General features: G+C 38.5%; 1 protein-coding gene across 1 annotated transcript; it reads left to right on the top strand.

Annotated features, from left to right (window-relative positions):
- Positions 1-199: 199 nt before the first annotated feature.
- LOC119826509 (TCDD inducible poly(ADP-ribose) polymerase) lies at positions 200-27,381 on the top strand. The gene is made up of 6 exons (XM_038347885.1): positions 200-390; positions 2,953-3,913; positions 18,691-18,859; positions 20,102-20,262; positions 24,835-25,110; positions 25,415-27,381. Exons 2-6 carry the CDS (start codon positions 2,994-2,996, stop codon positions 25,860-25,862), a joined length of 1,974 nt encoding a protein of 657 aa, XP_038203813.1. The 5' UTR covers positions 200-390; positions 2,953-2,993; the 3' UTR covers positions 25,863-27,381.
- The last annotated feature ends 364 nt before the right edge of the window (positions 27,382-27,745 follow it).

The raw sequence follows: 27,745 nt of genomic DNA, 5'->3' as shown, positions 1-27,745 counted from the left end.
GGGCGAGCGGGCGGGCGCGCGCGGGGGCCGGCGCACGCGCACGGGAGGCGGGTCCGCTTCCCGGCACCCACTGAGCGCCAGGCCCCCTCACCCCACCCCACCCCCTCGACACCCAAGCTCCGCCCCCCAAGACGAGAACGCCGCGGGAGGAGGAGACCGGAAGCCGCTTAAAACCGAGCTGAGCTGACAGGAGAGCGAGCCGGAGCCCGGAGCGCCGTGGTGGCTATCGGCGCCCTGGTCCGCGGAATGACCCGCCCGCGGCTCGCCGCGTCCGCCGCCCACGACCCCTAGGACACTGGACACCACCCGCCCTCGGCTCAGCCCCGCCGGCGCACACCCGGTCCGCCAAGCCGAGCGTCTCTGGTCCGTTCTCAGGGCAGCCCGCCTGAGGTAAAGGGGCTGCGAGCCGCGGAGGGACCCCCAGCGGGATGGCGGGCGCCGGCCTCGCCGGCCTCGCCGGCCTCGCCGCCCCGAGTGCCCGCCGGGACAGCGGCAGCTCCGTCCGACCGCCCGTGGGAGCTGATCGCGCCGGCGGCCGTCTGTGGCGGGGTGGCTTTGGGGTAGGCTTCGGTCACCGGGACTGGGGCAGGTGTCTCGATGGGCCGGCGCCGGAGGGTTGCGGGGACACCGGCGACTCGTCCCCTCCTCCCTTCCCCCCGGGGACGAGACACTCGGGCAGCCCCTGAGGGAGGGCTCGGCGCTGCGGGATAGTTCCGGACGGCGCGTGTGCCGGGCTGCAGCCCAGAAGTTTGCAGGCTGTGTTGGTGGCAACTTTGAGTGCGCACGACTCTCCTGCCTCTCGCCCGCCACCCCGGGCAGCGCCGGCTGGGGCTCGGTCCCGCAGCACCGGGGCTCGCAGGATGGTCCTCGGAGGGTGGCAGGGCTGGAGGAAGGGTGAGTGGCTTCGGGGAGGTGGGGAGGTCGGGTCCTGAGATGGACAGTGAGTGAGCGTGGGGTGAGGGGGGAGCGGTTCTGAGAACAGCGTGAGGGCGGGGATGCTCACCCACAGCCCGGAGTGCCGAGCCAGGTGGAAGGGGCGCGGCGGACCGTGCTGGCTGCGCCGACCGTCGCGGCCGGCAGGAGGCGTCGCTCGGACCCAGGCTCGGCGCCCGGGCGTCTCCCCGGCGGGCTGTTTGGAGCGGGCGGTTTCCATGGAAGGTGTGATCAGCCGAGAGTGCCAGACGACCCGGGCGTCACGAGGTGAAGGGTGGCGCGGTTGGGTTGCCTGCTGCGGGCGACCTGAGGAAACGTCCTTCCAGTCTTTATTTTTCTGTTATGCAAACTAATTGAGGAACTGATGCCTTCCTCACTCTACTCCTCTGTTTCCCGGTTCTGTTTCCGAGTTGGGTGAAGGGAGCAGTAAGAAGAAAAGTTGTGTGTGTGCGTGCGTGCGAGAGTGTGCGTGCATGTGTGAGAGAGCGTGCGAGTGTGTGTGTGCGTGTGTGTGTGTGTGTGTGTGCGCGCGCGCGCACGTATAAATAAGATGGCTTTAGTGTTTTGCCTGGATTGTGATAGGAGTGGATAATGTGCGTGCGTGGGGGGAAGGCACAGACCGGTTCGATACGGAGAGGGAATACCACAATCTGTGCCAATTGAGCCTTGAGGCAAGAGCACCGAATGATGAATAATAACGCCTGGCTTGGCTGCTTTCCAGTTATTTATGTCTCATGTCAGATCCCTCCTTCGCGAAGCTTTCTCTAACAATGCCAGCCAGCTCATACTGAACTCTTTTTAAAAATCTCTTTTGTACTTAGACTAACACTTTGTTCATGCCTTGTATTTTTCTGAGTTTTGATTATTAAACACTTTTTAGACATAGACTTATAAATCCCTCTAGATTTTTATATTTGTTTTTTTTAAAGCACGCAGTTTTATCACTTTTGCTTTTGACCTTCAACCAAGAGCAAAGCAAGCTAATGTGTGCCCATCCTTCTAGTGCAGCCACGAAACATCTCTGGACATCCTTGGTAGTGCACCTTGCAAGGCACTGTACAGGTCCACTAAGATGCATGTTTGATTAAATCGTAGGTTCCTGCGTCAAAGAGCTCTTTCAGTCTATTGGACAAGGAAAAAAGACCACTAATTGTTTAACACTGTTCCTTCTCATCTGGCACAATCAGTAAATACCTGGAAATCTCACTCATTTTAAAGGGGCTGGTTCTTGCAGCTTTGTTTCTCTCAGTTCATTCAGATTCTGAATGTGTGTCTTATATTTAAAATGGATAGGTGTAACTTGTAAAGACACGGACTAGCAGACCCTTCATATAATCCATGTTGTATTGGTTTCTAACACACAGTACAGTCACTATTGAAGTTAAGTGTGTCCTGATATTCCTTCAGTTTTGGTAATGTTTTTGTTAATTATAAAAGTAGATCTTTAGCATTTGGGAGTTAAATACTGGACTTTCAGCATATTAGAATGCTAGCAAGCTCTCTATCCCAGTTCAGTTGAAAGCTCCTATGTCTCTTCTTACACACATCCTCCCCCACCCACTCTTTCACTTCTTAACTTTAAAGTTTATCCTTTTGATGAACTTCCCTCGCCAAGAAACTTAAGTTTTTGCAAACTCATGAGATCTCAGATCATACATAACAACTGTGAAGGGAACCACAAAGTGAAGTAGAGATGTGGTTTCCCTGCTTCATCATCTAGAAAAGACAGTTACTTCTACCTCACAGTAAAAATTCATACCTCACTAGAATCACAGCCCATGAGTGAGTGATACATGCCTATTAAAAGATACAATCTCATCTACCACCATCTAGTACAAGTTTTATCTTAGCTTTGGAGTCTTCATTGCTCAATAAAAATGAAAATTGACCTGTAAGAACTAAATATAATGCAAGCAGTGATTGAAGATACTTAACCATAGACCAGCACAAAATGTTTTAATGAATGAATGGGTTCAGTTGTCAGTTTTCAAATGATCATCTTCCTTCCTTCCTCTGTAGGTTTTGCAGATCCTGAAGCAAATTTGGAATTGTTCCACACCATGGAAATGGAAACCACCGAACCTGAGCCAGACTGTGTAGTACAGCCTCCCTCTCCTCCTGATGACTTTTCATGCCAAATGAGAATCTCTGAGAAGATCACTCCATTGAAAACTTGTTTTAAGAAAAAACAGGATCAAAAGAGATTAGGAACTGGAACCCTGAGGTCATTGAGGCCAATATTAAATACCTTGCTAGAATCTGGCTCTCTTGATGGAGTTTTCAGAGCTAGAGACCAAAATGCAGATGAAAGTACCTTACATGAACGTATGGTGAAAAAGCCCCTGGAAATCAACCCTTCATGTTCACCGGCAGAAAACAATATGTCCGTCCTGATTCCTGACGGGACAAATGTTGAGGGCCAATTACCAGAAGCTCATCCTTCTACTGATGCTCCAGAGCAGGTGGTTCCGATCCAGGATCACAGTTTTCCAACAGAAACCATCAGTGGGACAGTGGCAGATTCTACCCCAGGACACTTCCAAACTGACCTTTTACATCCTGTTTCGGGTGATGTTCCCACTAGTCCTGACTGCATAGATAAAATGATGGATTATGTTCCAGGAGCTTTCCAAGACAATAGTTTTACAATCCAGTATATTTTGGATACCAGTGATAAGCTGAGTACTGAACTCTTCCAAAACAAAAGTGAGGAAGCTTCCCTTGACCTTGTGTTTGAGCTAGTAAACCAGCTACAGTACCACACTCACCAAGAGAATGGAATTGAAATCTGTACGGACTTTCTTCAAGGCACTTGCATTTATGGCAGAGATTGTTTGAAACATCACACCATATTGCCCTATCACTGGCAGATCAGAAGGACAACCACTCAAAAGTGGCAGAGTGTTTCCAATGATTCTCAGGAGCACTTGGAAAGATTTTATTGTAACCCAGAAAATGATAGAATGAGAATGAAGTATGGGTATGTATTATAATAACTTAAAAATTGCTAAATGTTCTAAAGAAGGAAAAAAACGCTGGAAGTTTTGCATGGTGGTTTTTTTCAGTAGTCTACCAAGTTTTTTGTTTTTTGTTTTTTTTTTTGTTTTTTTTTTTTTTTGTTTTTCGAGACAGGGTTTCCCTGTAGTTTCTAGAGCCTGTCCTGGAGCTAGTTCTTGTAGACCAGGCTTGCCTCGAACTCAGAGATCCGCCTGCCTCTGCCTCCCGAGTGCTGGGATTAAAGGTGTGCGTCACCACCGCCCGGCCTGTTTTTTTTTTTTTTTCTTTTATGGCTTTTATGCTATTCTGATTTTTTCATGGTGTTTGAGTTTTAGTGTAGTCTCTTTTTATGAATTGAGCAATTTAGATGCCATTCTTTTAGTGTGTGCAAGAATGAATGTTGTATATACATTGAGAATTGTGAATCTAGTTGTAATCACCTTGCCTTTAAAAGAAAATCCACATGAATCTTCAAGTGAATAGTTAATTTATCTAGTTTTTAAATTTTTATTTGTTAGGTAGCAGTGTTTTTAAATGGGAAATATTTGGAGCTTTTTGTGGCCCTCATTAGATTGACTAAACAATTTTTATATGAGTAACTCAGAAATTCTTTCCATATACACATATATGTAAGACATATATGTATATATTTGTATATATGCTCTTATGATTTTGATGGTGTATGAGTGTTTTGCCTTCATGAATGTATGTCCACCTGGTGCCTGCAGAGGCCTGACAAGAGTATTGGTTCCCCTGGAACTGTTGTTAGAAACTGTTGTGAGCCTCCATGTGGGTGCTAGAAATTGAACCTTAGTCCTCTGCAAAAGAACTGAGCCATCACCCCAGCTCCCATTTCTTAAAAATCGTTTAAATAAGGTATTGTCCAAAAACTACATTGCCCCTGAGCTAGTAATTCTAATTCTTCTGTCAAGAGTAATTAAGTTTACGGATTCTCAAAGCCACACTAATCCTTCCATCTCCAGACTGCAGGCACTTCAGAGCAGTGGCCTCTCACTTCACTTACGAAGCAGATTTCCAGTTCACTGAGTACTTGAACATTTTGGTACATTAAGTTTCTGTTTGACTTGGTCAGAAAGAAACTAGCAGGACCATTATCTAACACATTACATTCTGTTACCATGAGCAAGGCAAGACAGTCATTTTCGTCCCAGAAGGTCCAAAAATTTTTAGGTCAACAACAGCGTGGGCATTTATATTTTGTAAGATTATTTTGCTGAAAAGTAGACAGATTTAAAGCCCTTAGCATGCACTATAGGATCCGTTATAAAGTAATTATAGTAGGAGCTTGATATCCAAATTAGTATTAATGATGTTAAGTAATACTTATATGACACTTAGGAGAGGAATAATATGAGGGAGTTGCTATTATAATTGATACTGCTGCTACCACATTGTAAGTGGTCCTGCAGTAATAACATAACTGGAAATATGAACTATTAATTAGTAATGAAATTCTCAGTGTACTACAGAAGAAATATAAGATTATAAATAATTGTCAAAAAAATTAGGGTTTTGGAGAGTTGACCTGTGGTCATTGCAACCTGGTTTTCCTTGTATTCCAAAGCGATGTTGTGTTTCCTGGCAACAAGATGCAGATAACGGCATGTTGAGCCTTGCTGAGAGATTCACAAACAAGCTGGAGCAGCCCAGGTTCACATGGTTACCACATTATTTGGCTAAAGCTATTAATCTCTGTGGTCAGGCCTGTAAAGCTGGTCTATCTCTGCAGATTGCACATAACCAGGAAATGTGTGTTCAGCTGTGTATATGACCATATTGGACCCAGTCTTGGGATTCTGGAATAATAGATGAATGACAGTTGTTTGTTCTACTGGTTTGGGGTAGTTTATATGACTTAATCATAATTATACACTATATTATATGTCATTTTGTAGACTCTGATGGACTTTCATAGTTCTGGGTCTCTAGCAGAGACAGGTCATAGTTTCAAACTATGCAGATAAGATTCTTTATTTTTCTTTGCACCTATGAGGATTTAAGTCCTAAGTTAATCAAAATTGGATGTGTAATATTTATTTTGTTTTCAGAAATGAAATTGAGTAGGAAATTGAGCCAGATATGTTCACAGCTCCTTTCAGCTCTTAAGATGATGCTTATATACTAAAAACACATTTATGAGATTTGGGAAATAAATACCTATTTGATTCATTGTAGGAAAGTTGTGATATGTTCCTGTTTGCATTCTCTGCTTTTGTACATCATAGGTGTTTATTGCCAACATCAACTGAAAATTAGTTAATTATGGGTCTGAACTCCAAATTTGGTTTTTAGATTTCTTTTGTACATAGTCATGCCTTCAAGATTTTCTAAATTTGAAATACGCATCTGAGAACAACAACACTAAGTGTATTTTTTATTAAAAAAGTGATCTCTAACAGTATGGATACTCATTAGTAAGTAGATGGTGGTTTTTTGAGTGGCAGAGCTAAGAAGTTCGAAGGATCCTTGCTAATTGGAATACTGTTGTTGATAATTGAAACTGGAGGCAATGCAAATCTCTTTAACAGCCAAGATCTCCTTTAGTTTCATATTACATTCATTTTCAAGTAAGGCAGAACATAGAACATGTCTTTTAGGAACTGCTACTCATCAATAAGGAGGGGAACCACAAGCTGGTTTGGGACTGACTTGCTAATGAAACTGTGACCAATGAGTATTCCTAATTCTCAGTTTGTTGAAAGAGGAATGGGGTGAACTCCTGGTTAGTTTTTCTCAAGTAAGTTTTTCTTTTTGTTGTTTATTTTGAGACATGGTCTTGCTCTGTAGCCCAGGCTGGCAATGAATTCATGGCAGTTCTCATCCTTAACTCAAATGCTGTGATTATAGGCCTGAGTTATCACACTAGCTCAGAGTTTGGTGTGTGTGTTTGCTTAGTATTTATTGATAATAGAATTTTACTTGCTTAAAATGTTGGTTGCTGTGTATTTTTATTGGTAATAGTTCTCATGAGTCTTTTCAAAAATCTGTCTAAGGGATAATGGCAGTAGATGACATCTAAGCAACTCTGTAAGAAGACCCAAAGAAGTGCATAGTAATCATAGAAAGCTTATGTTGTGGTTTATATGACAGTGAATTATCTAAACTACAGCAAGTTCCTGACTGAACTTGACTGGAATAGTTAAATTAGCCAAATTAGTTATGGTCTACACAGCTGTGATGATGTAGAACTAACTCATTCTGTGTTATTGCTCACCCTGGACAGAGAAGAACAGCTGAAAGCTAACTCTGTCTTGTGACTTTTTGGTATTTCTTGAATATACACAGCTGTATGAGTTTGAATTTATTTTTAAAATTCCTGTGTAAGAAAAGAGAGAACTCCAGGAGCAAGAACTTGTTTGAAGTGACTTTCAAAATGGGTGCCTTGTGCTGTTATGATAAAGCCATGCAGTAACTTTTTTTTTTAACCTCTTTATGCTGCTATTTACATATGAAATAAAGCTAATTGGCATCTATCTGTACTAATCTAGAGAAGTTAGTGGGTCTGTGTAGAGCTATCAAGAGAATCAATAGCAGTCATTCATCTACTTGTCTGGCTTTTCATCAATAAGTAGGTTACTTTTTGACGCAGCTGTCACCTGGCTTCAGGTTGGGGTCAGGCTTTTCCTGATGTAATGAAAATGAATCTTGGAAGAAGCAAAGATTTCTAATTATTCAGACAGTAAAGATCAAAGCTCAGAAAACTATCTGGCAATTCCTGAATATAATTGCATGATACATAATATATTTTATTATCCAGTTGAATCCAAAGCTTTTAATTTTTATTATATTATTTAAAAAGGAATATTAGTAGCACTAAGGTATGAAAAAGAACTCAGGCATACAAGATACTTTAGCTCTTCTGTGCCCCTGTAAATCTTGTTTGATTTTTTTTTCTGTTGCACTAGATAGAATTCTAGACTTACATTCAGTTATAAAGCAAGGGTAAATTCTATTTCTGATTAGTGACCGTCACCTTATTCCATATTTGAATGCTTTCTCTAAAGAGTGAAGCTGTTTACATTATGTATAACCCTTAACTACTGAAGGAATGATAGAATGATACTAAAATCCAACCGTTGTAAATTATAACTGTTTTCTGTAGCCTCCTAATTTCTTATCCCCACCCTCTACCCCCGATTTGAGACCACCAGATTGTGCATTCTTTGTCTGATGGGTTTGGTTCTGGAATGTATTTAGATTAGGTTGTCAAGTCCTTTTTACCCTAGATCAGCAACCTTCAGTAATTACCAGTCTCTGTGTTGTGGAGGGAAAACTAAGTGAGTGTGTATATCACTTCACAAAGGCAAAAAAATCTTGCTTTGCGTTCCATTGTGATTGATTCTGGCGCAGCTTTGTGAAAAGCAGACTCAAAGTGGACACTGGCGAATTTGAAAGAAACTCAGTTCTTAAAATAAGCAGTGTTTTCTCTTATAATTGAATAGTTTTGTATCTTTGAAAGAGAGCAGAATGCTAAAGGTTTTGAGCCACTTTCTGTTAGATTCTGGGTTTGAGGTTAGTATTTTTATACTTATTTATGACAAGGCAGGCTTTCTAGGGACCAGAATTATACTACATAAAGACCCCCCACTGATTTTTTTCCTACAATTGGTAAACCTCACCCAGCCCAACCTCTAAAATAACAACTGAAAGCTCAAATTGTAAATAAAAGAGCTTGAATTTTCAAGGAGTGGATTTTGAAATGTGGCATGAGGTTTTGAGAGTAAAGATTTTTATGTAAAAGCAAATGAATTTATCTCAGTTTGTATTTTGTAGATTTATCAGTCTGTACCAAAAAATATTGCAAACTTAACTAAATAGAACCAATTCTATGGTCATGAAGATGCAAAATTTAAAAGTTGATGCTATCAAAAAGCTTCTAGTTATCAAATATAAAACATCGATTATTTTTTTTTACCTAGCCAATTATTGTTTTTAAGACAAGCATAGAAAGGTAATTAAGCATTCCTCTTTGCTGTTCTGCACGATAAAATATGCCTGTCTTTTCAGTCTTCCTCTGCTTTGTTCTGTTGACTAGCTTGAGCACCCACTTGACCAGTAAAGAAGCCTTTTGTGGTTATTGCAGAGGATAACCTTTAAAAGAGTGAGAACGGTGGGGTGACTGCTGCCTTCCTCGTGTTCCATCCAGTGTTTGTACTGCAAGAAGTTATAGACAGAGAAGATTGCAAACATTCATGACTGAGTTGTCTGCGGGTTTAGTAAATTTGTATTCTTTATGCAAATTCAAATTCTACGCCTTAAATAAAAGTTGTGTTGTGTTGGTTGAAACAGCACTCTCACATTAGCTGTATTGTTTTCTTTAAAGAAGATTCCTTTTTGCCTCTTAAGGGATTTCTACCCTATTCCTTCTGATTTGAAATATCTCCAAGTTCTTTGCTCCAAGTTTTCCCCAGCACTGATTGGTCAGGCCTCAAAGAATGACAGGGATGGGAACCAAAGATGAGCTTTCAGGCTCTTGTTTACTCTGATTGTCCCAGCTCCCACAGCTGATCAGGGCGTAGACAGTGCAAACAGTACAAAATACCCTAAGTAATTTCCTGCTGTGGTTGGGTTTTGGTTTCTGTCACCTGGTTTAGCTTTTTCTTTCTAGATATTAAAAAAATAAGCATAGAAGAAATACTGTTTTTTTTTTTCCCCTAATACTCACCTTCATTTAAAAAAATAAATGGTGTTCTTGAATCTGGGTAAAGATAAAAAAAAAAAAAAAACCTCTTCTTGTTTACTTCCTGACATTTGCATTATTCCAACACCATCATATATCAGAAGGGTTGCATAAAATGTTCTACACTTAATTTGTTAGTTAAGAAAATTTTAGACTATTCCCTAAAATTGAACTCATCAGAGAAACCTGGCTTTATAGACACCTTTTAATTAAATTACCATTTAAGATCATGGATAAGATTTTTCAGATCACTATTTGTAAAAACCCATAGTTTTCTTTCTTTCTTTTTTTTAAGTCTCTCAGTACCTTTTCTGTAAAAACTTCCTCATCCCTCCCACAAGCCTTTGCCTGAGGAGCTGTCAGTGATGGATTCTCTGTGTATTAGTTTGTGTCCACTAAACTTTAGGCTGCTGAAACTTGTTAACTTCTCTTTAGATTGTTAGCACCAAATATATAAACAGCCATCAGTGAGTCTCTTTCCATTTCTCTTATTTACCAGTTAAATTTATTTGTCGTAACTAAGGAAAAAAGACAAGGCTAAATAAAATTTGGAATAGCTTTTTTCTTTTAAAGCATCATTTTTAATTGAAATATTAAATTAGAAATAAATTGGACCTCTACATTGTATCTTTCTCGATATTATTAGAATATGTTCTATAATGTTTATAATTAGTGTCTTTACGTATAGATGAGTTCTAATTTGAGATTATTTTAAAGTGATTTAAAGATTTTATCATTTATATGCATTTATATAATACTATTAAATATTATTTGTGTAGAAGCATTTTATAAATAAATTTATTTTAGTCTTTTCTATTTTCTTTCAAATTTTTAAAAATTGAATTAACTTGTGCCTTGATTATATGGCACACAGTTTTGATTGATCACTTTGAAACTCCTGTTTTAAACCACTTTATTCAACAAAGAGGATATTTACCTATTTCAGTAATTTTTAACTTCATAGTTTAAAGCAACATAAGGTATAAATATAACTTTTTGCACGGTTTTTAAAAACCAATCTGTGCTTCCGATTCCAGCTATTCTCATAGAAATTAAATTTTACTTCCTTATTAGGCCACAACTAAATAGGTTTCACTTAAAGTTACCTTCTTCTAGACTCAGGACATGTGATTGAGCTTGAATCGAAGCTAAAGCTGTATGATATTTCTGGCATCTTCAGAGTGCAAAATTTAATCCTAGTGCTCTAAATAAATAGTAGTAAAATATTGCAAGTATACTTTTTATTTACAAAAGGTCTTAGACTTATTCACATCGCATTAGAAATTTTGTTTGCCTGTGTTCTTTGCTTTTAATCTGCAGTTTTAATTTTACAAAAGACCTCTCATATTTTGTTTCTTGAGTATGGATATCATAATTTTGCTTTTAGTGCTTGCATTGGTGGAAATGGGTGCTAGTGTGGAGTTCAGGAACTTCAAATATAGGATCAGTAGAATTTTACAAACATGTAAATGAATTCAAGTAGCTTTGTCTTAGTATCATAGTTTTTTTGTTTTGTTTTTTGTTTTATTTGTTTTAGCATAAGCTATAGATACTAACTGCATTTTGTTCCATTCCTCATATTCTTTTCAGTATTCTTCCACTTAGGAAACTTAATAATCTCCCCTTTGTCCTATCTTTTCACCTAATTTCATCTCCACTCCCCTACCTCTTATTCTACTATGTTCTCTTCTAGAATGACGTCAGGACCATACACTAAATGTCTGACCTGTAAATCAGGCATGAGGTTTGACATGCAGACAAGTGTGATGTCCTGCTTATAACTGCCTGTCTTCTCAGAAATTCTAAGACGCATCTCTCATGTCCACGATAGTCCATGAGGGCAGCACACATTGGCATCATTTTGAATAATGATCACTTTTTAAAAATGTAGTGTATCTTAAAATGGGGATACCCTTACTCCCTACTCCAAACCCGAAACGTTAGATAAGTCTGTGATTCTGATTTTATGTTAGTAGTTTTACTGAGTGATCCAAGCCTCGGTAATCCTGCTTCTGCTAGATTAGCCTCTTTAAAAGTAGACATATTTAATTCAACATAAAAGATTTGTTATTTTTCCTGAATGTCTGTATATGCACCATGTGTATGCCTGGTGCCAAAGAGATCAGAAGAGATTCCCTGGAACTGAAATTTCAGATGATTGTGAACCATCATGTGGGTGCTCAGATCAAACCAGGTCTTCTGCAAGAACAGCAAGTGCTGTTAACCGCTGAGCCATATCTCCAGCTCCAACATCTGCATTTTAATCTCCACATAACTACTGAGCTCCCTATGGATAATGTAAACTCTGTAACTTGTCGTATGAATATATGTGTAACCATAGCTACTTTGAAATACAAAAGGAATCCAAGCATATAAATTGCTTATAATTTTATGCCTCTAGTGAATCGTGAAAGATGTTGCATGGATTGTCATCATTTATAAATGTTTTATTTTCTCTCCCGGAGCTCTCTACTATTTGTTTAAAGCAATGTTAGCAAAAATAATAATCAGTAACAGGGTTTGATAATTGACAGTAATAGTGCTTCTGATATAGAAAACTGTGGGCCCTCTTTAAATACTCTGTATTCGAAGAATTGTTACCCAGGCCTGGTGATCTGGCAGGGGGACTGCAAGTTCAAGGCCAGTCTAGACAGTTTAGTCTCTGTCACAAAGAATAATAATTAAAAAAAAAGGACCAGAGATATAACTGAGTGGGTAGGTTCTTGCCTAGCATAATAAGGCCCTGGATTCAATCCTCTCCTCTCAAATTAAAATTAACCAGTATTTGTGCCTTCAGCATATGTAGATAGTAAGCATTTATTGTCTACTTTGACGTAAGGAAAAAAATCTTATTTTTAGCAAAGGGGATATTACTCATTTTTATAAAAGTTTAACTACATAGTGTAAGGAATAAAGTACATAGTTCTCGGAAGTCTAACAAGTACAGTTCTTTCACAGAATATGTTGGTATGTTATACACCATGTCTTTGCTTCTCATCTCCTTGTAAGAACATCTTGAAGGTCTGTGTAAGCTGGTTGATACTCCAGCATAATTGAGTTCTGGAAACATCAAAGCCATGGTATCAAAAGCCAGCTATATTTTGTGTCCCTGTGAAATTTCTTCAGCAGCAACAGCAAACATTCCCATCTGTCAAGCTTGTCTTAGGCGAGGCGAGCCTACATACTCTCCAGGCAGCATTTAATCTTTTCCTTCTACCGTTATGGCCCTCAACTTAAGGAGACATTTTCATTTTACATGGTAGTAATAAAATAAGAGGGCTTGCTAATTGTGACTGGTTAGTTCAGCTGATTAGGATGACTGCTAATGTTTGAGGTCATAGATTTATCCTTGTAGAAATCGGTTAACTCTTTAACAGGCAGAAAGCCAAGATTCTGAAGTCTAGTTGATCTCGTTAAAACTGACCAGAATAATGTTCTGAAAAGTTTATTCTTAGTTTGCCTTTTTGCTGAAGTCTGAGTTCTAATTTGTATTTACATCATCTTCCCGCTTACAAGTGTTCTGTCTCCTACAATTTTTATTGACATCATCATGTGAGAACACAGATTAGAAACATGGACACATTCTAGACTCAGAGAAAGTCTTCAGTGTAGTGCATACTGGCCTCAAACGATGCTTCTGCCTGTCTTGTGAGTGCTGATGCTACATGTGTGTGCTGCCATACCAGGCCGTCATGGACTGGACTCTGTTGCCCACATGTAATTGTTCTTTATGTAGTTTGATCCTAACCCCTTAAACAGCTCCCTTTTATTGCCCTCTTGGTCTGTCAACATTTGTCTCCTATAACTGTTAAACTTAGAGTAATGAATATTAATAAATACACTGTATGCTAATATCTTGCAAAAGAGTGGCGGTCTCTACTCTTCCCTCCTCTTTCTCCATCGTCTCACTGGAGTGAGCTTTAAAAAAGGGAACCGTGGGCTTTGTTGAAGACCATCCTGCCCAGAGGATCAAGCCCTAACCTCTTAACCCAGCACACAAAGCTGTTTCTTATCTGGCTCCAGCCAATCTCTCCAGTCCAGTCTTATCTCTAATCACCTCCCCCACACACAGACACTCTGACCTCCCACATGAACTGCGTGTGCTTCATGCTCTCTACCCTCATGCCCTGCTTAGTTAACTTCTACACATGTTAAGTCACCTGTGGTCTGTTTGGTGACTTAAGTTCACATATCACACATTCTGAGACAGCCCTTGTTACCTCTCTTGATACCTTTGGCAGGCCATTGATTGGTAGTTTTTTTGTTTGAAAAAACAAGATCTCGCTATGTGATTGGTCTGGAATTCACTGTGTACTGTGTCTCGTGAGTGTGGATCTAAAGGTGTGCACCACCACACTTTGCCCAAGCCATTTACTTCTGAGTTATCTTCAGACCATCTTTATGGCGCATTTCATACTCAAGTAGTGGGCTGCTCTTCTCTCTCAGCCAATGTTCTGTGGCATTGTGACTTTCTTCAATCTTCTGTACATAATCTAGTACATAGTCAGGGGATCTTCTTAAAATTATTTCTTAACTGTCATTTCTTTCATGGTTTCAAATACTATATTACATTAAATTTGCTTGTGTATTCATGGAGGGGGCGGGGAACAAGACCTACCATGGCACAGTTATGGCGGTCAGAGGACCATTTGTTGGAGACAGTTCTTCCACCATGTGGATCCTGGGGATGTCAGGCTTGGCAGCAAATGCATTTACCCCAGAGCCAACTCACCAGTCCCTTAATTACTTTAGAAGTGCAAAAATTGTTCAAGACTGTTAGATTGTGTGCTGAGTTCCCAAATGCATAATGCACAAATAGAAAACTATCTGAGCAAGAAACGTTAATTTCTGTTTCAGTCAGCACCTATTTCTGTATTGGTTTTGATTGTTCTTCACCTCCATTTTATCTTTCACATTGTGGTATCTTTTCGCTTTCTTTCTTAGTATCTGAAACATATATAGCTATATATTCGTGTGTGTGTATATATATATATACACACACACATACATACACACATATAACATACATACACATATTATGAATGAGAAATAGTATGTGGGACATACATACAATGTATGGGTGGGTACTGGTGCATACAATGTACAACATTGTAAGATACATCTGGAAATATTAGCTTAATTAGTATGTGAATGAATGTGTTTGTGAGATAAGCTAACCTTTGTTAAGAATCTAAATTGGCACATGTCTTCAATCCCAGAACTTGGGAGGCAGAGGTAGGCAGATCTCTGTGAGTTCAAGGCCAGCCTGGTCTACAAGAGCTAGTTCCAGGACAGGCACCAAAGCTACAGAGAAACCCTGTCTCGGGTGGGAAAAAAAAAAGAGTCTAAATTATGAGAATGGGTCCTTTCTAGAATTTCACATTATTTTTAAAAATTATTTATTTATTTATTTATTTATTTATTTATTTATTTATTTTTCGAGGCAGGGTTTCTCTGTAGCTTTGGAGACTGTCCTGGAACTAGCTCTTGTAGACCAGGCTGGCCTCAGACTAACAGAGAACTGCCTGCCTATGCTTCCTGAGTGCTGGGATTAAAGGCGTGCGTCACCACCGCCCGGCATCAAGTTAATTTTCTTCAGGAGTTTTGAACAAGTATGTGTGGTATATGTTTGTTAGCAAACATGTAATAGTTTCTTATTTCATTCTTTAGTAAAGCTTGTTCACAGGATGTGTTTTTGTCCCTCTGATTGATGATGGGATTATAACTAAGTTCTACAGTATAGCATCTGTCTCCCTTACATTCTGGCCACCTCTTAGTAGAAATTATCTCCTATAAGAGTAGGGTTCTCATCTGCAGGATCAGTGCTCTCTGCTTTTGTGGTAACACCTCCCCCTTCTTTGATAGCTTGTTTCTCTTCTGTATCACACCTCCTGTATTTACTGCATCTCTGTCTGCTTTCTCCCTCTTGATCTTCTGTACTCCAAGATCCTGGATTAACTTCTACTCTCTTATTGCCTGGACATGGTATGCATTTCCTTCATGTCTTAGGCACTGTTTAGAAGGTCTTTTCCAACAACTTAAATTACTCTCATGCTCCAAGCAGTAAAGCACTCGAGAGAGCTTGTTTTTCTTGTTCTCCTACATAGCCCCTTTGCAAGCTGATATTTCATAATATTTAAACTCCCAAAAGTTCTTCTCTTCTGTACTTGTGTTAATAAGGTCTATTTTTCCTGACCTTTGTCCATTCCTGGATACCAATAGCCTATTTTTCTCCTGCAATTCTGCATGTTTATCATTTACTCAAACTGTTTGAATATATTATTCACCACTAATAAATTTATATGGACAGAGGTATACCATTTCTTTGGAACTCTGGAAAACTGAGATCACTTTTGTTTAATTCTTTGTGCATTGTCTAATTCAGCCCACCATTTATTACCATGTATGGATGACTCATAACTGATTTCTGGTACTAGGAAATAATGGCTTGATAAAGAAGATGTTGAGCACTTGGTAATTATACTATGCACATGTATAGTGATACAGATTATAGGAGAAAAAACTCTTGGCTTTGAATTTTCAAAGCATGCCCTGCTTAAGGGAAACCAAATTAATCTGATAAAAAGACAATGTTTATCACTTTTGTTATTTTATCTCTGTCAAGTCTGGAAAGACATTGAAAATGAAATATAGCTATAACAGTATTTTAATAAATCAATTCAAAGAAAGAAATTAGGGCTTGTCATAGAAGTTTCATAATGCCCAAAGGACTAGAATGCATAGAAGATGTAGCAAAAGCCATGTTTGTAAGTGTTTTCTCATGTAAATCATTATCTACGAAGTTTAAGTGATAAAGGCTTGTACAGAAATTGCTAAAGTGATATCCACAATAAAACCTAAATGACAGAAAGTAGGAACAACAGTTCGTTAACTTCTTGAGAAGAAGTCACTGGGAAATGAAGTTAACTGGAAATATGTTTAGAGACTTGAAATGTCCTTCAGAAAGAGAAAGATTTCTATCTTTCCTCAGTTATAACATCAGATTCTCCTTTATAAAGTGACATGAAAATTGCTCCAGGCAGGGTAATATGAGGTTGGACTTAAGCATAGGAATTTTTATTTTCAGGGTTAATTTTTCCTTTTTCCAGAATTTCCTATGAACTTGTTCCTTTTAAATTAAATATTACTATTTATAAATAATTTTAAATGAAATAGTGTCCAAATGTGATATGCCCCTTATTCTTTGAAAATTCCTAATTATACCGAATAAATGTGTTTTGTTATTTTGTAATGAACTTTGAGGAAATCTGTCTCCTTTCCCTTATTCCTTATGCCTCCCTGATACTTCTAATAGTCTCTCTTCTATATTCATGTTATTTTTCCTCAAAATGTTATTTTCAACTACATTTTATTTTATTTCCATTTTATGCTTAATTTAATTTAAATGTTGTTTTTAAGACCAAATCCTAGTTAGTACTCTTTCTAAGCAAAGAATTTGTTTTGGGGCAGGAGAATCTTTAGGAACTTTTAAAGGAACTTAATATGGTTTACAAGTTAGCTTATTTTGGGTATCTTCAATTGTATAGGTGGCTTTAGTTTCGTTTTGCTTTGTTTTGTTTCCCAAAGAGTAGGACCTGATCATTTTATGACCGGACGGAGGAGAAGTAATAGATTTTCCTGAGAAGTGTTAGTAGATACTCGTGTGAGAAAGGGAGAGAGTAGATACTCGTGTGAGAAAGGGAGAGAGTTCATTGGTGTGGGAGTGTGCTTTGTCATCCTCACCATAGCCCCATGTCACCCTGAGCACATCACAGGGAGCAAGGCCACAGGAGGTGGTTTAACTTGTAACCAGTTTGATTTTCAAACATTTGACTACAGAGGGTATTTTGCTATTCATTTACAGTCCTCGAGACAACTGTACCAAAAGCAGAGTTGACTAACAAATAGGTAATAATGAATACCCTTCTCAAAATCTCATTTTGTAACCAGGAAAATCTATTCCAGTACTTGATTTCACATCTGGAGTGTCCTGTTTTATAGATACACACTTAGAGGTCTGCATTGAGAGTGGGACTTAGTAACAAATACCTGTAATGTTATTCTATTTTAAAAAATATTTTCTTGAGTAATTTGCAAACGTGCATTTGTACAGAGCACAGTACAATGAACATTTTACCAGTGTCTTAATGTTCAGATGTTTCAATGATTCCCTAAGGAAACATGTTTTATTTAGGCCATTCTTTGTCAATTAATGACTTAAGTGGATTTAATTCTTATAGTGGACTTGTCTCCTAACAGTTTAAGATGTAAACCAGGTATGGTGGCACACCAGTTGTAAACTCAGCATTTGGGGGTAGAGGTAGGAAATCAGGAGTTCAAGGCTAGCCCTTAGCTACATAACAGTTCAAGGCCATCTTGGACCCTGTCTCAAAAGAAAAGTAAATATGGAGATGTTTGTAAAGGTTTAATTAGCAATAACAGGCTAAATAACAAAATGACCAAAAAAAAAAACCCTACTTTTTAATGTCTTCCCACTTATAGGATAAAATGGAATATTGATGCTTGTTGAATCAACAGAACTGGCTTCATCTGGTGTCATTTTAGCTTTCTGTCATCTTTTCCCCTATCTCCTAAGACAATAATGTGTACTTAAATTGGCACAGATGACCTGATGCTTCTGAAAAAGGGGGTCATGTTTCAAGAGAAAGTTTTGTTTGTTTCCCTGCCTGTGTGTTTTGGTTTTCATCAGTTTCATTGTTCCAGCTGACTTCATGATTGGTTGATGGTAGGCTTTGGCTCATCTTAACAAGGCAGAAGAAGCAGGGGTTTTATTGATTGACAGCTTGAGCCAGTGGTGACATGGTTTATTACTATTGTCAACTGTTTTAATCATACCATAGGCTGTGACCTGGAAATGTTGGTCTAGTTAGGAACAAGCATGTAGAGAATGGATGTTAGGGAAACAACCAATAATGTTCTTTTATACCAAGTAAAACAAATTTTGACAATCCTACAGCAGGCTATAGATATTTCTTAATACCCAATAAGATGATTAGGTACTTTTATTTAGCAGGTCTTTTTTTCTTGGGTCTTTCTAGAGGACAAGACTTTTGGGCAGATTTGAATGCTATGACTGTATTTGAAACAACTGAATTTGACCAACTACGAAGGCTGTGCACACCACCCTGTAGGAATACAAGCTCTATTTACAACACATTTTGGAAATTCTTCTGTAGAGACCACTTTGGATGGAGAGAGTATCCCGAGGTATTTACATGTTCTTTTTCCTTTTAAATACTTTACGTTTATTCCTGTGGTCTTTTTTCTTCCCAACAGTGACTAAGTAGAACTGAATATCTCATTCTCATACACTTAAGGATGTAAATGTAAAAGTCTTGCTGGTATAGGTAAAACTTCTCTCTTAATATTTCTAAAGGTGTTTTTCTTTGCATTAATCTGAAACCCACACATAGAATGCCACTAAAGGACTTTCCCAGAATCTTTCAGTATAGAGATGAAATACTTCGTGCCATTTTCATGATAATTTTAATGAGAGGAGAACTGGTATAACTTTTGGATATAGCTGCCTTCTGTGCTTATAGAAATCTAATCGTGTTAAATTTAACATTTTTAGAAGCTAAATGGATCAAAAGTCAGTCTGAGTCCATGGGAGAATTGTTGATTATGTTTATTAAGCTAAGGTTAGAAGCCAAATGGATCAAGAGTCACTCTTGAGTCTATGGAAGAAGTGCTTGAATATGTCTCTTAAGCTATGGTTTGGCAAATCATCTCTTTAGAATTTTATCATGTGCACAGGCATTCATAGGATGAGGTAGAACTCATCAGTCACAGAGCCTTGCTTGTAACGGAATCTGGATGTTAGAGATCAAGTTCTTACTCCAGTGATCTGTCAGTTTGTTAATTTCGTTTGTATAATTAAAAAAGAGATTCTGGTATGTGTGTGTTTTTTAAAAACATGAGAAGTACCTTAGCCCCAATTTAACACACTATCGAACCACATTTGATTTTGTTGTTGTCTTTCTTCCAGATGGGCAGGGGCTGTCTCAGTGGAATATCTGGACCGTCCTTGTGCGTTTACTCTCAGGGTTCTTAGGCTGCTTAACACTTGTTTGGGTTTTGTGTGTGTGTAATTCTTTTCTTTTGTAATTTGGGCATTGCTCCTTCGATTCCCTTTCTGAAAACTTCCTTAACAAATGTCAATCAAGAAAGTCTCTAGGACATCATTAAGACTGAACATAGGACAGACCCCTGAGCCTCAATGTGCCATAAGCTGATATCCATGCTTCGTGATCAGGAAGCATCTTTCTACTTTACATATTTGAGAGACAGAAATCCTAAATAGAGAAATTAATCTGGTTTGTTGTATTTATTGAAATTCCTTTAATGTTAGCAGTGAAGTGAACTGTTCTTTGCTTTCAGTTACTTTTCTCATTTCTTACAGAGATTATAAACTTGGTTTTCATTTACCTTTTATTTTCTCTTCTATAGTCTGTTGTTCGATTAATTGAAGACACCAACTCTCAGGGTCTGAAAGAAGTTAGATTTATGATGTGGAACAACCACTACATCCTTCACAACTCATTCTTCCGGAGAGAAATAAAGCGGAGACCCCTTTTCCGCTCCTGTTTCATACTGATCCCATATTTACAGTAAGCATCCAGTTTTTTTCTCTTCATTTTTAGTTTCTATTTGTGTAAATGCACTACTGGACTACAAATTTAAAGAGAATTATCTTGGTTACTATTACCATGAAATTGTTCATACCTTAGATTGAATTCTTCAGTACATCCAAGTTCAAATATATAACTATACATGTAACTATAGTTCACCCAACCCTAAAAGCATGAGTTTTATATTGGAGTTTTGAACTGAAAAGTAGGGAGCAGCTAACATTTTCCTACAACTAAAGTAACATGTTTGGAGTGAAGTAGAGTTTGCTTCTTCTCAGGAAATCCAAACTACAAGACTGCTTCCCACCCAGATAAATGGCCAGGGGACTTGAGTGGAGTTCTGTAAGGCAGTGTCCTCCATTCTTTCTTCCTTGAGCAAATTTTAATAACTTATGTTCTTTCTTTCTTAAGTAAGGCATAGCTTCTTGTGATAATGAAATTATCTGTCCTAGTTTCTAAAAATATAGTTTCTTAATAAAAGGAGTTATGTGTACCTGAGCCTTCTGAATTGCAGGTGAGTGCTTTCATTTTCCCAATTGCCTCTTTCCTTGCCTCCAAATAGTCCCCTGGTATATCTCTGTAGATACTGAAAGACGATCATCCAACCATTAGTACAGTAGCCTTGAAAGGCTAGTTTTACTCAATAGGTAAATGCACTTGCTGCCAAGATTGACGACCTGAGTTTGATTTTTGGAACCCACAGGTGGAAACAGAACTGACTCTCCAAAGTTACCCTCTAACCACCACACATGCTTCATGGCACATGTGAGTGTAAAAATGTTGGTCTAGGATAATCATAGCCTTCTATCCAGATACACCATTAATAGAATTTGATTTGGAAGGTGCTACTATGTATACTTAATCTCTATAAACTGAAATCTCACTTAGTCCATTTTGATCTGTAAGGTGAAAGTGCTGTTTTCATATTCCTACTATTTTTATTTCAAGTCATTCATGGTAAGCACTTAATGAGTTTAATTCTGGAATTGAAAGAGGAGAAGTCAAGCTGGTCATGATGGCTCAAGCTGTAATCTTGGCACTTAGGAGGAAAAGGTAGGAGATCCTCGAGTTTGAAGCCAGCCTGGGATACATACCAAATACATACTAACCTAGGCAACCAAGGTAGACCCTGTCTTAAAACAAGTACATAAAACTCCAAAATAAAAAGAATTCCTCAAACAATTAGAGTTCAAAATCAGCTTGTAATAAGGTAATTTTTAGAAGTATATTGGCTTATGTTTGCTTCCAAATCCAAATGTGAAAATAAAAATTGCTACCTTCTAAGTTTTGCTTGTTTTTTTTTTGTTTTTGTTTTTTTTTGTGTGTGTGTATGTTTTAATTAGAAGTAATAAAAAATGCTGTTGCTGGGATTTTACTAGTAGCTGAGCTGGAGCTAGTGTCTACCTCCAGTAGATAGGAGCACACTGTCCTCCTGGTGAGACAGTACAACTCAGTAGTAAGACCAGCAGCTTGGCGTGCTGAGCTAAAAGAAGCTTGATGTGGCTTCTCTCTTAGGGTAAAAGTCCTCATTCAGATGCTAGTGCTGGGCAAGTTCTAAAGGGTGAAAAGAAGTACTAAGGGATTATGGCTTAAAAACTTTATACTCATTTTAAAAGTATAAATTATAAAAATCATATAAGTACAAATATATGCTTTTTATATAATGCAGACTTCCAAAAAAAGAATTATTTGCTTTTTCTTTTTAAAAATTCTGTTTTAGTCTTCCTGTCTGAAACAGTGATAACAAAAGGATTAAAGTGAGAGATCAGCCAGTCAATGAGAATAGACAGATGTTTCAAGAAGAAAACATGGAGTGGGTTAGCCAGGGTGAAGGGTTAAATGCAGCATCCTATCTGCCTTTCTGGTATACAGCTGGAGGACATTCCCTCCTAATGGGGAGAAGGAGGAAGGGGCATTGGTTCCAAAAAGCAGATTTCAGAGGTCGTGATCTTAGCTAGAGAGAACGTTTTGTGTTTTACTTTTAACTATTAGTTTCAAAGAGTCAAGGAAACAATAGATGTAAAGGTTATAAATCTCTGGCACCTTCCATTGTTTAAAGAATTTTCTTGATGCTGATGAAAAAGAGCCTATTTTTTAATATTCCTAGAATACTTGAGCTGAAGTAGCATGAGCAGCAAGTCAAAATAAGGGGCTTGAGGAGCCTTGTCTTAAAGTTGACATCTATTACATGTAATTGTCTCATGATTACAAGAATGCTAAACTTAGTTTCTTTGACTCTTCCCTTAGAGGGATAAAAATTAATCCATTTTTATTTCTGTACTGAAATTGATTTAGGAAACATTTCAAAATGGTAAAGGGAGTTAAGGAGAGTAAGGTTGGAATCAGAAAGTCATTCTTTGGAGGTTTTTGAAGCATGCAGTATGTTATTGGTATAATACAAGCTGAACAGAAACAGCATTCTTAGTGGTACATTTGAAACATTGCTTGAAACATACATGTACGTATAAAGATACACATACACAATTTTTTGACAGGGAGCTAGTCATAAAAGTCCATCCTACATGTCTTTAGATGTTTGAATAGGGCTAGAATGTTAGCTTGATGAAAGCATGTATATGTGGGAATAGTATAGATGTTACCCATATGTAGGATCTAGAATATCTGCATATTTGCACTAGTCATAATAGTCAAAGAATCATCTTTCCGTGCCCATCAGCAGATAAATAGAGAAAATATGTTATATGTTTACTGGGTTTTATGCATCCACAAGGAAAAATAATAGTCATTTGATAAGAGAAGGATTGTCCTGGAGCTCGTACTAAAGAAAATAAAGCAGACTCACACTGACAGTCATTACATGCTTTTGCTTACTCAGAATCTAGGTTTAGCAGTATGCATGTAGGGCAGGTGTGGAACAGGAAGTCTGGAAGGAGGATGGGGGCAATAATGAGGACTGGAGTAAACAAAGTGCATGTGTATTATTTACTTTTCTCATTGCTTTCACAAAATACCTGACAAAAACAAGATGTAAGGAAGGAACAGTTTGTTGTGGCTCCTAATTTGAGGAGACAGTCGGTGGTGACAGGGAAGTTATGGTAGAAGATGTGCTAGATGGCTGGCCGTGCTGTGGCTGTTAACAGAACAGAAAGAAAGGATGCTGTCTTCCTTTTTATTTAGTCTGAGACCCAGACCAGCTGTGGGGAATGTCTTTTCAGAATGCCATTAGGTGTGTTTCCTGTGTTATTCTGAATATGTAAGGTTAACCATCACAGCATCTATGAAACATCAGAATGAAGCCCATTATTTTGTATCCCAACTGTAAATAGCAAATATGTTTTGAGTAGAATGTTTGGGAATAATCTTACCTTTGTTGGAAATATCAAACCCATTATTGAAATCAGGTGGGCTACTACCTACCTTTCAAAGCAGGCTAAAAGGAGGGGCTAAAAGTTAAATACTTTATTATAATTTGTTCAGAACCATGATGGCATTTTAAGGAGAGCCAGACTTTTTGAGACTCTGATTAAAGTAGTGGAAAACATACCAGTGAAAAATGCAACCATTGTCACAGGAAAATATACCTGTACCAAGTCTACAAAGGAATTTGTCAGAGCTCTCATGGTCCAAAAGATAAGAAATGTGTATCTTTTGGTGTAAAGGTTGGAGGAACTAATGAAAATGTGCCCCTGAATCTCAGATAGGGGACAGTGGTGGGAGGATTTGCTAAATCCTGAATCCACTCACTTAGACCTGTGACTTACAAAAGGGCTTCAGGGCACATTGAATTAAAGGCACAGCTACTTACTTGAAGTAGACAAGGATTAGAGAAGGCAATTGTGTTTCCATAGCTTTAGCTTCTTAATAGGCTATATTTTAAGAGTGTAATGGCAATGTAGTAGTATCAATACAAGCATATACAACTATAACCTCTGTGTCACAAAACTTTAGAACATGACAGTGTCCTAACCCACTTGGCAGAAATTGCTCCTTCCTTGTGACCACCACATATTGAGGAGTAAGTGTTACAGTACCCTGTTGCTGAAACTAGGTCTCAGGGTCAGGAGTTCCTATTCTTTGCTTCTTCCCTTTTCCTTGTTTTGAAATAGCTGAAAAAGTATGATTTAAATAAATGAACCAGGCAGGAAAAAGCAAACCCACTGATTATGTGAATTTGTCTTTGAAAGTGACAAAGGTGAACTTAGAGATCGAAAGAACAGCGCACACTCTGGCATCCGCTAGCGCTGTTTAGGGGTGGAAGGCAGGAAGAAGGGGGCACTGCAGTTAATCATTTCATTACGTGAGCCTCCCTCTCTTTATTAGTGTTCTGGTTTGTTTGGGTTTTTAAGTTGTTTTGAGACAGTTTTCCAGGCTGACCTGAGGTTATATTTGTTTGCCTCTGAGAGCTGGAGTCACAGCAGGCACCACCACACTCAGGCTTATGTTTTTTCTCCAGTAAATGAATAACATATTAATACATAAGCGCTTAAGCTGTTGGGTTATAAAACTGGACACGAATGCAAAGCCTTGTATACCATGAGATAGCTGTACTGATTCCTGACTGTTTTACTTAGAGTGTCTTCTCCATTTTAGAACACTTGGAGGGGTTCCCACTCAGGCTTCTCTGCCTCTTGAAGCAACTTCGTCACAAATCATCTGCCCAGATGGAGTAACTTCAGCAAACTTTTACCCTGAAACATGGGTTTATATGCATCCATCTCAGGACTTCATCCAAGTGCCTGTTTCTGCAGAGGATAAAAGTTACCGAATCATTTACAACCTTTTTCATAAGACTGTACCTGAATTTAAATACAGAATTTTACAAATATTGAGAGTCCAAAACCAGTTTCTTTGGGAGAAATATAAAAGGTGAGTCAGAGATGTGAAAAATTTAAGAAAGCATTTTTTAATGTAGCAGTTGTTAAGTATAGAACACAATAAACCTTTGTGTAGTGTAATATTTTTTATATAAAATAATATTTATATTTTCCCATGTAGGCACACATTCATAATACATCTATAATAAACTATTGTATGATTTTTTTGGAATTTTGTTTTCATAGCTAGTTTACTGTATCTTTATCCTTGAAACTATAAATTATTCAAAATTTGAATAGTTTATTATTATAATCTACATGCCCTTTTCTAAATGCCTGTTTACTTTTTGCATTAGGAAAAAAGAATATATGAACAGAAAAATGTTTGGCCGTGACCGAATAATAAATGAGAGACACTTATTTCACGGAACATCCCAAGATGTAGTGGATGGGATCTGCAAGCACAACTTTGACCCTCGCGTCTGTGGAAAGCATGCTACAATGTTTGGACAAGGCAGTTATTTTGCAAAGAAGGCAAGCTACTCTCATAACTTTTCTAAGAAGTCCTCCAAAGGAGTCCACTTCATGTTTTTGGCCAAAGTGTTGACTGGCAGGTATACAATGGGCAGTCATGGCATGAGAAGGCCCCCTCCAGTCAATCCTGGCAGTGTCACCAGTGACTTGTATGACTCTTGTGTGGATAATTTCTTTGAGCCTCAGATTTTTGTCATTTTTAATGATGACCAGAGTTACCCTTATTTTGTTATCCAATATGAAGAAGTCAGTAACACTGTTTCCATTTGAAGATCTTGGTACTACTAAGTTATTGGATATGAACTCAAGTTCAGCGTTTGTAGCAGGCTTGGGTGGGGCTGGGTGGGAAACAGCATTGAACAGAAACAGAATTCTTTTCAGGCCCAATTTCTTAAGTGCTAGAAAGTAATTTTTTAAAAGAAACAATGGGTTTTTAAATGACCGCTCACTATTTACTTATTTACTAATTGCTAGTGTACTCAGTGTGAAGAAGAGTGAAGAGTGCGTTCACACTTGTACATGTAGGTAGCAGTGTTAGCAGTGTTTGGAGACGAAAACAAAGACAACTGACTAGCCTATTGAAATGTTGCTTGGGGCTGGCAGAAGTTTGAGTAGAGGCTGTGAGCAAAGTGAAGATTCTGTGTACTTTACAGATAGAACCAATGGGAACTGACACTACCATGCTTATTACCTACCAAAGCATCGTGTGTTACACCTCAGAGGAGAATAAACTCCCGTATTCCTGGTAGGCAGGAACAGTTTTTCATTCTGTGGCCAGGGCTGAAATACATCACCCACTCAAAAATCTCCAGAATTTTCCTGAGAATTCAGGGTCTGTTCAGAGGAAGTAAAATAATAACAATAAAGGAACCATTTGAAAAAATTGTCACCAGCAAAATTTCCATTAATTAGTTGTGGGTTGTGATACATGTGTTAAAATTCAGCCATGGAAAACTCAGTCTCTTCCATTGTTGCCCACTTTAGTTTCAAAGTTGGACAGCTATGTTGGTGAAAGCCAATCTTGAGGGTTAAAAGTACTTCTTTTTGGATTCCAAGCCTACCCCTGGGCTGGCATTAGACAGAAGACATCTACATCCAAAGCGAAAAGGTTGCTTACTGTGCTTTGCACAAAGCAGATTCCTAGCCTTATCTGCTGAGTTGAATTGTTAGAGACAGCAAGCCCACCCATGTGCCTGCTTCGCCAGATGCACTGAATTTCTCGGCTGACTCTGTACCTTACACTACTAACTTTAATAGAAACACAAACTTGGAAATTGTGCCGCTGGCCCAGCAAGAGCGTTGTTGGGTGAATGTGCTGCCGCCTCGAGTCCCAGAGGTAGTAATGTAAGCAAAGCAAACACCTGAATAACCAAAGTGAAGGTGGTTGTTCATGAAATCATTTGCCACAGAAGTCCTTCAGATACCAAGCTCTCTTTGTATGTCTGTGGCTGTCTCATTTACCCAAAGCGAGATATAGTTGTACACGTCTCAGTGAACCAGTCTGTTTAAGCACTGGCCAGGGCTTCCACACAACTATTTATGTTGCCCTAGTTGATCCTGTTGTTTGCCGCCATTGGCAGGAAGAAAAGGCAACCGTGCAGTCACTCATTCGATTATAGCTCGTGAACCAGTGATCCCCAGTCGTTTTCAAGTTAAGACATGTTACCATTGCTTGTTTGATTTTATGGAACTTGTTCCTTTTTTTCTCTCTAAAGGAAACAAAAGCTTTATGACATATTTATTTTTTTAATAAAACTAAGCAAAAATAAAAGTTAATTCTTTAAAACTTCTGCTTTGTTCTGTTTCCATATCAAATAATGAGTCACTAAATAGTTAATGATCTGTAAATGTTGAGCGGTTGCTTGATTGGCTGGGTGAGTGGGTTGCTGTGGTCTTAGAAAACTGTGGTGGAATCTGAAGAGACCTGTTGAGAACATGCAGCTTATCAACTCTTCTGCTTGGGAACTGAAGAACGCATATTGCCTAGTTCTCAACTGTAAGTCACAAGAAAAGAATAAGTATTTTTATTTGCAGATGTGTATTTGGGGCAAGGGACAAGTTTTATGTCAGCAATATCTATAAGGAAAACATGAGCTAGTTTGAAAGTGCCACTTTTAACTGTATGAAGGAACTATAAAAAGGAATGGTAAACT

The sequence above is a fragment of the Arvicola amphibius genome, chromosome 11 (assembly GCF_903992535.2).
Source record: "Arvicola amphibius chromosome 11, mArvAmp1.2, whole genome shotgun sequence".
Classification (NCBI taxonomy): domain Eukaryota; kingdom Metazoa; phylum Chordata; class Mammalia; order Rodentia; family Cricetidae; genus Arvicola; species Arvicola amphibius.
Note: the sequence above shows the minus strand (reverse complement) of the source record. Positions and strands in the feature narration are given on the sequence as shown.

Excerpts from the sequence above, each read along its gene's own strand:
- LOC119826509 (XM_038347885.1), top strand. The coding sequence starts at position 2,994 with ATGGAAATGGAAACCACCGAACCTGAGCCAGACTGTGTAGTACAGCCT. Across the intron at positions 3,914-18,690 it reads AGAATGAGAATGAAGTATGG|AGGACAAGACTTTTGGGCAG; the intron begins GTATGTATTATA and ends GGGTCTTTCTAG. Across the intron at positions 25,111-25,414 it reads CTTTGGGAGAAATATAAAAG|GAAAAAAGAATATATGAACA; the intron begins GTGAGTCAGAGA and ends TTTTTGCATTAG.